The 11,700-nt window shown below is 39.4% G+C and overlaps 1 protein-coding gene across 1 annotated transcript; it reads right to left on the bottom strand.

The window, feature by feature from the left end:
* Positions 1 to 7,445: 7,445 nt before the first annotated feature.
* Positions 7,446 to 8,300, bottom strand: LOC107765744 (kunitz trypsin inhibitor 5-like). The gene has a single exon (XM_016584428.2). It carries the CDS (start codon positions 8,227 to 8,229, stop codon positions 7,600 to 7,602), a length of 630 nt encoding a protein of 209 aa, XP_016439914.1. The 5' UTR covers positions 8,230 to 8,300; the 3' UTR covers positions 7,446 to 7,599.
* Positions 8,301 to 11,700: the final 3,400 nt, after the last annotated feature.

Here is an 11,700-nt window from a genome sequence, read left to right as displayed (position 1 = left end):
GTCTAGGATTTAAATATTGTACTCAACTCAACCCGTGTGCCTAACTTACGGTGCATAACCCTCTAGAAACGCGATGTGAATTGTGTGCATCGGCCGTAGATAATGGACACCGACACGCCGTGGAGGCGAATACTCTCACGGATATAGACCTGAGCCAGCTACTCTGAAGAATAGGTAGTCACTACCAGAATAAAATGAGCCGACTTGATCAACCTGTCTACAATAACCCATACTGCATCAAATTTCGTCAAAGTCCGTGGGAGCCCAACAACGAAGTCTATGGTAACACACTCCCACTTCACTTGGGAATCTCAAGTCTCTGAAACAAACTGCCTGGCCTCTGATGCTCGTACTTCACATGTTAGCAGTTTAGGCACCGAGCTACATACTTCACTATGTCTTTCTTTATTCTCATCCACAAATAGTGTTGCCTCTAATCCTGATACATCTTAGCGGAGCCCGAATGAATGGAGTACCGCGAATATCAAGAAAACTCCGAATATCAGTAGCTGAAGACGGTATGGGCTAACTCTGCACTGCTTCAATATTCTTTGGATCTACCTTAATCCCCTCACTCGACACCATATCACCCAAAAACACCACTGAATCAAGCCCGAATTCACACTTTTAGAATTTTGCATACAATTTTTTTTCTCTCAAGGTCTGGAGCACGATCCTCAGACGCTGCTCATGATCCTCCCAACTGCAGGAATATACCAAGATGTCGTCAATAAACATAATGAAGAATGAATCAAGATATGGTTAGAATACATTATTCATCAAGTGCATAAATGTTGCTGGGGCGTTGGTCAGCCCAAATGACTTCACAAGGAACTCGTAGTGACCATACCGAGTCCTAAAGGCGGTCTTCGAAATATCCGGATCCCGAATCTTCAGTTGATTATACCCTGACCATAAAGCAGCCTTTGAGAACACTCTGGGACCTGTAGCTGATCAAATAAGTCATCAATGCACGACAATGGGTACTTGTTCTTCACTATAACCTTGTTCAACTACTGATAATCAATACACATGCGCATTGAACCATCCTTCTTCTTCACACACAAAATCGGAGCACCCCAAAGTGACACACTAGGCTGAATGAAGCCCTTATCAAGGAAATCTTGCAGTTGCTTCTTTGACTCCTTCAACTCTACCGGTGCCATATGAAATGGTGGAATAGAAATGGGTTGAGTGTCGGGCAACAATTCAATACCAAAATCGATATCTCTATCGGGCGGCATGCCCGAAAGATCTTCCGAAAATATATTTTGGAAGTCTCTAACTACCAGAACAACTAAACACAACCGATACACATGGTCCACAACAATAGAATCTCCCACAGGCGTGGACACATATACAGGAGAACTCAATGAATCACAAGATATATCCAAATATGGAGCAAAGTAAGATGACACATATGAATAAGTGAAGCCTGGATCAATTAAGACTGATGTATCTCTATGACAAACCAGAACAATACCTATGATAATTACGTCTGATGTGACCTCCTCCGTCCTACCTAGAAAAGCATATCATGTGGCCTGGCCTCCCCTTCTAGGGAGACCTCTACCCGCCTGTCCCCCACTCCTAGCTGGCTATGCGGGTGGAGCGATAACCATGACCCGTTAAGTCATTGGACCAGGTGGAATCTGTGGAATCTAAGTAGTCTATGGAGGTGCACCCCCTTGAGTCTGGGCAGTCCCTCACCATATGATGGGTATCACCAAACTTAAAGCAAGCTCTCGGTAGGCGTGGCTACTAAAATTGGCTCGGGCTTGGTCGGCTGGACTGACCACTGAAAGAATCCCGTGCAAGAGGTATACTAGCTAGTAGCGGTGCATAATGGGCAACCTAAGACTTGGAAGTAGCCGGAGTACCACTAGAAGCTGGATGTGCTGAATGAATTGGACGGCTCATATAGCCTCTTTCATGACGGGCTGTAATTGAGGCGCGGGTACCACTATATCCGCTAGAATCTCGAGGCTTATTGGCCTCCCTGTCCTCTCTCTCTCTCATGGCGCTGCATACCCTCTAACCTCCGTGTAATCTCTACCACCTGCTAATATGGGGTATTTGTCTCCAACTCTCGAGCCATGCTGAATCTAATACCATAGTTGAGCCTCTCGATCAATTGACAGACTCACTCTCTAACTATAGAAACCAAGGCTGGTGCATGTCAGGACAACTTACTGAATCTGACAGCATACTTTAACACTATCATAGTATCCTAGCGCAGCTGCTCAAACACCGCGCGCCATGCATCCCGAAGACTCTGGGGAACAAACACTCTCAAGAACATCTCTGAAAACTAAGTCCATATGAGTGAAGCTGCATCGGCTGGGCTACCCTCTTCGCAAACCCACCACCACTGATACGCTGCTCCTAACAGCTAGAATTTAGTAAAAGCAACCCTACTCGTCTCCACAATGCCCATGGTGCGGAAAATACTGTGCCACATCTCTAAAAAGCCCTGTGCATCCTCTATATCTAGGCCGTTAAAAGTAAGAGGGTGATATTTCTTGAACCTCTCAAGTCTAAGTTGCTCCTCCTCAGATACCACTGCCCTAACCTCGGGCTAAACCAGAACAATAGGCTATGCTGGCATAACCTTTGGGACTTGATCAACATGGACTCGCTGCTCTAGAGTACGGGCCGTGGGAGGTTGAGCTCCTCCCCTAGCCTGGGATGTGGCTGGGGCAAGCGAAATCAACCCCGCCTGAGCTAGAGTAACAAATATGCTCAATAACTGTGTGAGGGTCTACTAAAGTATAGGGGTGGCAACAGGCGCCTCGGGTGCCTGCCCCTCCCAACTGGAGCTATAGGTGCCTCGTCTGGCGCAGCTCGTGCAGGTGCTCTAGCTTCACCATGTGCCCCTTCTCAGCCTCTGCCCCGACCCTGGCCTCTCGTGGCTTTAGCAGGGGGCGCGGGTGTCTGACCGCCTGATCCAGCAGTGCATGTCCCCATCATTTGTGAGAGAATAGAAAGACAAAGATTCAGAAATTCGAAGTCAACAAATTCGCACGATAAGGAATCAAAGAAGTAAAGTTTCCTAACATTTTCGTAGCCTCTCAAAGATAAGTACAAACGTCTCCTTACCGATCTGCAAGACTCTACTAAACCTACTTATGACTCGTAACACCTATGAACCTTGAGCTCTACTACTAACTTTTCACGACCCCAATCTCCCACCGTAGGATGTCGTGATGAAACCTAGTCTCTAAGACTAGGTAACCCTAACATGCATGGAGAAATAACGAAAATAACAATAGAACTTCAAATTTAAATCAATTAGCTATCATAAAAGAACTCAACAATACCGCTAATAATAACTTCCAAAATCTGGTGAAACCGAGTCGTAAGCTCAACACGAATATATTATAAAATCCCTAATACATCACTACCTAAATAAGAGTAAGCAGTAGAAAAACGAGGACAGAGGGTGACTCCAAGGCCTACGGACGCCAAGCAGGTATACCTTGAAGTCTTCGAGATGTATAGCCAATCACTGATGCCTAACCTGATGTGAGGTACCCGGATCTGAACAAAAAGAAATGGAGAAGCGTAGTATGAGTATACCACAACGGTACCCAATAAGTACCAAGCCTAACCTCGGTAGAGTAGTGACGAGGCCAGGTCAAGACAGCTACTAGGATAAGAAAATGAAGTTGAACAAGTATAGTACAGTCTAATAAAAGAAACAAGGAAAGTGATGCTATAAAGAAATACAACAAGATAAGCTGCAACTGAAATCAAATCAATAAAGGCAACAACGAAGTAACACATAGTTAGAACCTCAAGAAAACAATGCGGACAAATACAAGTGAGGTAAATGAGAGATAACAACAAGAATCACAACCAAGGTACCACCTCGTAATCTCATTTCACAATCACAATCACAATCTTTCCTTATATCACCGCGGGAGCCTTACATTTAGTTTTGAAAATTATTTTTTTCGAAATAGCTACCCGTGTTTTAGCCTACCTTATCACACTGTGTGGCTTCAAGTAATTCCCCTACTAGCAACACGCGTATCAAGCCCACCTTATCTCACCGCATGCATGTCAATCCCTAGCCTTATACCACCGCATGCGTATCAATATCACAACATATCACAACTCACACCTCGAATGCCCAAATACCACAACTTGCCAAAAGAATTATCAATATCAATGTTTTCACAATAAATAGCACATGGCTCAACCATAATGTGTATTAGAGACCCAACAATAACAAAATAATGGTGAATACCTCAACAAGAATGATATCTCAACAATTAACAACTTCGTCTCAAGTGATAACAGCTTTTACAACTTTAACACCAAAAAATCAACAAGAAGATATTCCAAGAAATGACAACTTCAAGTAAGGTAACTCAACAATTAAATAATTAACAAGCCAATAAGGAAAAATTAACTTCAACTAAGCATGTAAGGGCAATTAACAATTAAGAGATGGAATAAGTGTTAACAATGTCAAATAAAACATGTAAGGATGGATCAACACGTGTAAGAATAGATTAACAATGAAAGATATAACATGTTATGACAATTCAATTAAAGGCATGAAAAGAGTCTAAATAGCCTAAACCAGTCAAATACAACATATAGCCCGTGTACCCACTCGTCACCTTGCATACACAGCTTTCAAATATCACAATATAGCATAATCAACCCAAATCCTAAGGGGTAGTTCCCCCGCACAAAGTTAGGCAAGATACTTATCTCAAACAAGCTAACTCAATCCACTAGTAAGCCTTTTCCGTGAATATCCAACTCCTAAAGGCTCGAATCTAGCCAATATAACTTAATACCATAAATACAAACCATAGGAAACTATTTCAGATAATAAAACTGCAATCTTTAAAGAAAATCAAAACGGTCAACTCAAAAAGCCAACCCTGGGCCCGCATCTCGAAATCCGGCCAAATTTATAAAATTCGAACACCCATTCAATAACAAGTCCAACCATACTAAAATTATCTAATTGCGACCTCAAATCGATCTTCCAATCCACAATTTATGGTTTAGGAAGTTTTCACAAAATTTCACAATTTTTCTAACTTAAAAACTAATTAAATGATAAAAATATTGATGGATTTATGTAAAATAATCAAATCCGAGTAAAAAAATACTTACCCCGATCAACTCCTTGAAAATTCCTTTCAAACTCGCCCGAAATCAAGGTCTATATCTCAAAAGATGAAAAATAACTCCAACCCTCAATTTGCCCCTTTTTCTGCCAAATAATTCCGCATCTGCGGCTCTGCACCTGCGAAAAATCCATCGCAGGTGCGGCTTTTCAGCCAATATCGCTTCTACGGACCATTAAGCGCATATGCGCTTGCACTTCTGCGGAAGGAAGTTGCTTCTGCACGTCCGGTTCTGCGGAGAAAGGACCGCACCGGCGGTCACAGCTCTCCTAGCCCAAACTTGCTTTTGCGGTTCACATGCCGCTTCTGCGGTGCCGCACATACAACCCAAAGTGCGAAGGTGCGATTGCACCAGTACCTCAACTCGACAGAAATTCCTCCAAGTCCAAAATGATTCTGAATTCAATTTGAATCACATGTGGGGCCCCCAGGACCCCGTCCAAACATACCATCAAGTCCCGTATCACATAACGGAACTAGTCGAGGCCTAAAATCACATCAAACAACATCCAATCTATGAATCACATCCCATTTCAAACCTATTGAATCCATGAACATTCAGATTCCAAAACTAACGCTGATTCATACCAAACCAACTTCGATTGACCTCAAATTTTGCACACAAGTCATAAATGATATAACAGACCTATTCCAACTTCCGAAATAGGAATCTGACCCCGATATCAATAAAACCAACTTTCGATCAAATATCTGAATCTTCCAAACCTTCAACATTTTAACTTTCGTCAATTCAAGCCAAAGCAACCTACAGACCTCCAAATAAATATCTGTACATACGCCTAAATCCAAATTCACCACAAGAAACTATCGGAACCATCAAAACTCTATTATGAAGTCGTATACACAAAAATCAAACTCTGGTCAACTCTTCCAACTTAAGCTTTTAACTTTGGGACTAAGTGACCCAATTCATTCCGAAACTCACCCAAAACCAAACCAACTATCCTGGCGAGTCATATAACCACAATATAATATAGAGGAGGCAATAAATAGGAGAACGAGGCGAAAATACTCAAAACGATCGGTCGGATCGTTATATTCTATGATCGGCTTGCCTAGCAAATGGATGCTAGGCGCCATCATGGCCCCATGATTGAGATTCCGGGTCGTGACACCAATGCCAGAGTTGATCAAATCGATTAGCTTAGTACCCGGAACCCCAAAATCCTGGATCCACCTATGAGTCCCCAAGTCCCAACTATTCAGAAAAGTTTATTCAACGAAATTCAGGAAAATATGTATAAGAAAAAAAAAACACCATATAAATATGGCTTTTGAGAAAAGAGCTTCTTAGAAAACGTTCTTAATAATAATACGAAAAACTGTTCGCTTGTATATTTTTCTTCTTGTGATTCACTTGTTTAAATTAATGTGTTTGATGTGTATTTTATTAATATGATCTTACTATAGTAATGTTTTATTAGTTTACGTTTTAAAATGTGGATACCACTTATCTAAAATTCTGTATATGGCCCTGCTTGTGGATTGGATATGCATGAAAAATATTGAGCATTATTATCCAACCTTCACACATAAAAATGTCCAAGATAGTCACCAACGATAATTTTGAAATTTGGTTTACTGGTCTTTGTAAGATATGAAAAGCTTTCCTAAAACCGCAGAAGGCTATATACATAAACAGTGGCAGGACAATAATTGAACAAAGGAACTATTTGTGCATACTTTTTAAGACCTAGTGGACGCCCAACATTGCAGTAAAACAAAGGAAAAGGAAAGATGATGGTATGTATGGTGTAGACAAGACTTAGTTATGCATGTGACATAAACAGTGGGAGGACAATAATTGAATAAAGGAACTATTTGTGCACACTTTTTAAGACCTAGTGGACGCCCAATATTGCAGTAAAACAAAGGAAAAGGAAAGATGATGGTATGTATGGTGTAGACAAGACGTAGTTATGCATGTGAAGTTATGAACACTTTGAAGTTAGGAGTCGCCTCCTAATTTTAGATAACGTTTTCATATTTTGATTGAATTGCAATAGCTGACATTTGACTTTAATATTCTCTTTGTTGATTTCTTTTCTTATTTGAAAAGAACATATATATCAAATTTTACATTACAAATTAAATTTTATTTTTCTAAAATTTCGTGTCCAATTAAATAGGTTTACCAAATTTAAAATCATTCTGACACTTACAGTTGCCCGATACAATTCCATCTTTTACAGTTTATCCTTTACAGCATACGACAACCTTAAAGTTTTTACCACATGATCATTTTATAGAGGACCTATGGTAGAAATAGAATTATATGAAGCAGACTACTATTTATTCAAAATCTGAGAAGACTGATGTTCCAATTAACGAACACAAGCAAGATTACATTAGAAAAGTAAAACATTAATTATTGGAAAATAAAGCTCCCAAGTAAGCATGAAACTGGAGAAAAAAGCAGGATAAATTAGAAAGTCTTCTTGAACATAACCCTGAAGGGAGTGTCACTGAGAGCCAAAAACCTGACTCCATCCTTAGTGTATATACCAACATCTTTGCAAATAACCTTGCAAATCTTGCACACACTTGGACAGAATAGGAACTTGTAATCCGTTCCAAGTTTCTCAATTTTAAACCAACTGCTCACAGTTTGAGGCCCTGGGTTTCCTTCAACTCCACCAGTCACTATGAAATATTGCTTCAACTTGTCATCATAGGTCCCAAGTTTCCAAATAGTTTCTCTTGCACAAATAGTTGGAGTATAAAACCTGACGTTAAGATCAGTTGAAAGACGAACAACACCTTTTTTGGCATCAAAAGGTGTGAAAACCACAGGCAAGCCTTGTTGGACCTCATCGGAATTTTGGATAATGTCCCTAGGACACGTATTGATTTGCTTAACGTTGGAAGGTAAGAGTCCGCCGCCTCTTCCTCGGATCACTGGAAGAACGAAATAGTTGGAACCAACTCGAACTTTGTCGCCATTGATGTCAAGAACTGGAGATGGCGATGAACCTGCTAAGAATCTTGAGGGATTGGGTATACATAGGGCTAAAGGGATAATTGAAAGAGAAAGTAGTAGAAGTAGGGTGTTCATTTTTCTTAATTCGTGGAAATTGAGATGTCTTACACTACACTGTGCAGTTGATATGAGTCTTCCTGGCAAGTGGATGCCAATTTATAGGTGATGATTTTTGCACGTGGGTGATCTCCAATCTCCATGCTCGTTTGTTTTTATGACATGTCTATAATTTAATACTTTTAATTTAAGTGAATTTATTTGACACGACTTATTAAATTTATCATATTAAATATGTTATAATATTTTGTGTTCTTAATATTTTGTAATTTATATGTTGAGTTATTAATATATATTTTAGCTTTCATACATGTAAGACCAATTCAAAGCTAAAATAGTTAATTGAATTCACGCCGCAATGTGATTTGCCACTTAAGTGCGCCAGAGGGACATGATGCGGCTTTCATGAAATACATCAAAAAAAGTAATCATTTTTGGAACGAAATGACTTCGTCAAAGGCCTTTACGCGTTTGAAAGATAGTGCATATTAGAACGACATTTTTGAATTCTGACCCTATAATGGTATTCATCTGTAGTGAGGTGGGATTCCGTGGGAATAGGATTTGAAAATTTGGTTTTTTTATGTGTTTGGGAAAGTATTTAAAAGGGAAAGGGTTTGAATTACCCCAAAATAAAGTAATTATGCCTTTCGTTTGATTTGGTATAAAAAATACCCTCATTATTACTGAGATAGCTTAATTATACCCCTCCCCACTAACTGTCTCCAACTAGGATATAAACTCACTTTAAAATATATTTTGCCTAGTCAGAATTCCACGTTGAAAATAATATTCACCATTCAAAAAGACCACTGAAAAAAGACGGAAAAGAACCATCAGTGACGATGACCGAAAAATTCTCCGGCGACCACCCTTCTCTCGTTCATCTCTTTCGGCAGCTTTTTGTTTTTTTCATTCAAGCTATCCAAAAATGGACATAATTCATAGTAGTAAAAGTAAAAAAGGTCCATCATTTATTAGATAATAAACTAAAACTGATTCAAAAAATTCTTAGACAATAACAAACAGATTAAAAAAAGAAATCCAACAATCTAAATCAACAAAGATAATCAGGAATCTTGATAGGAATAAATAACACACGCAATAACAATAAAACAACACCAGCAGAAGCTTATAAAACTATTAACACCCAGAGTTAAATCCAATCAGCACAATCCAACAACACTAAGCTAAGGACAACTTAAACATAAACCCAGAGGAGGTGTAACAGGTGAAATTTTCTTGCATTGGTTCAGTAACCGATGCGATGATCAGCGAATTGGGTGATCATGCCGGAAGTTGATGAGGTAGTGGTTACTGATTTGGGTGGCATTTTCCGGCAATGAACACTAGCGAAGTGGTGATGGAGGAGTAATATTTGTTCCTCTACTTTACACTGAAGATGCTATGGAGAACTTTTTATGTATTGTTCATTTTTTTAAACAAAATCCATTTACTTTAATAACTTTCAAGTCATCAACTTTACATTTGAAACAACACTTTGTATACGGTAAAATTGGTTCAACTAGACGAATAAAGAGATGCCACGTGGAGTTGAAGACGGGTAAGATGTGAGTCAGTAAATAGTCGATATCGGGTGCAAGCATGTGATCAGTGCTGGATGAATTCTGAAGACAGAGTAGCCGATGACAAAAATTCAAAGTATTGACATCGGGTAGCATTCAACGAGTAGCCGTTACAGAGAATATCTGCAGTTATAGCCAACCGTTATGCAGCCATCAATGAAGGTTTTATTCTAATTCAAGAAGAGCTTGATTTAGGGATCTTGTCTTCCTAAATAGGGCTAGAAATAGGAGAATTAACATCTATCGTAGAGAAAAAAACATTCTGTACAAAAAAGCTATAATCTGCTCTTATTCTATAGAATTGCTTTCTTTATTTTATTCTTAATTTTGTTCTTGCCACTACTACCGGAGAAGATAAACACTTAGCCAGACTTGTATTACCTTTAATTTTTTTTCATAATTTTATTTCTGTTCTTATTTATTTCGTATTTTTGGATCAAATCGATTCACTTGTCTATACACCATGTTACAAATTCAACTGTACAATTTTACGGGTAAATAGTTTGACGCCCACCATGGGGCATAGACAATTGTGTAATTGCTTTGATCCATTCATCTGATACTAGCAAATTTTGATTCCCTCCTTAGTAAAAGAAAAATCAGGTATGGCAGCTAATGATGTCAACAATGTCTACAACGTTGGAGCACATAATGAACAGGAATATGTGTTCCAACATGATGATTCAACCAGCGAAACCCGCAACGAATAAGATGAAGCAACCCCAGTTCACGAAGGCCAGTATCCTCGACATATGAGGGGACCAACTCCTGATGATGCGGATGATGAACACGTTGTTGAAACGGTCAAAATCTTGAGAGAACAACAAAAGACGATTATGGATCACCTCTCAAGGCAAGATCAGGTGATGACAGAATTGAAACAGGTGTTATCGAGTGCTTCCAATAATGCTAATGGAAGGGCTCTGATTCCTCCCAGTGTTTTTGCGAATCAAACGGTTCAAAGAACCGATAACGACACTCCAAGGGAGGAAATCGGTTTTGACGAGGCAAGAGGTACCAGTAGTGGATCTGGGAACAACAACTTAAATGACCTTTTCAAAATCGAGCTCATGAGATTTATGAGAGAAATGATGAGCGAAGGGACCAAAATGCTAAAGAGTTCCATGCTCGGATGGGTCAAATCCCGGAAGCTCCGTCAGTGTTAAAGGGACCAGATTCAAAGAAGTATACGCTGTCACGACCCAAAATCCACTATAGATCGTGATGGCGCCTAACACCACCGTCAGGTAAGCCAACGGTAATTTACCAATTTGATTGCTAATTTTATTACTTTCGAAATCACAAATTTTAATAAGAAAAGGAGATTTACACTTCCAAGTCACGGGAACATACAATATTTGTAATTTATAAAAGAAATGAAAGGCGATAATAATGTACGAAATCCTAAGCATCAATTAGTATAACCCTAAAACCCGGTGTCACAAGTGCATGAGCATTTTCTAAGGGAGTACAATAGTAATATAACATCTGTCCAGAATGTAAATAAGACATAATAAAATAAATAGTACGATGGTAACTCGGTGGACTGCGATGCATAGCCTGAATTGCAGCTCACATAAAGTCTTCTCAGCAGATGCGCCTACGCCCATGATGATCACCAAATGAACCTGTCAGATCCTGCACATTTAGTGCAGAAGTGCAGCATGGATACGTAAATCAATGCGTACCCAGTAAGTATCTAGTATAACCCCGGAGAAGTAGTTACGAGGGGTCGATATCGACACTTACTAGGACCAATAAAATAATATAATAATTCAGAACATATATAAAGTGCACAACGATAGTGGGGTAAATCTGTAAATTTTATAATCTTCCAAATATTTTTTTTAAAGTATAAATTTCTCGATCTTGTATTCAACCTTAATAGCTCAGGAAATTTCAA

This window comes from Nicotiana tabacum, chromosome 22 (assembly GCF_000715075.1).
Source record: "Nicotiana tabacum cultivar K326 chromosome 22, ASM71507v2, whole genome shotgun sequence".
NCBI classification, from domain to species: domain Eukaryota; kingdom Viridiplantae; phylum Streptophyta; class Magnoliopsida; order Solanales; family Solanaceae; genus Nicotiana; species Nicotiana tabacum.
This window is presented reverse-complemented; position numbering and strand designations above follow the sequence as displayed.

Bases quoted from the DNA above. Each gene is read 5' to 3' on its own strand.
- LOC107765744 (XM_016584428.2), bottom strand. From the start codon at position 8,229: ATGAACACCCTACTTCTACTACTTTCTCTTTCAATTATCCCTTTAGCC.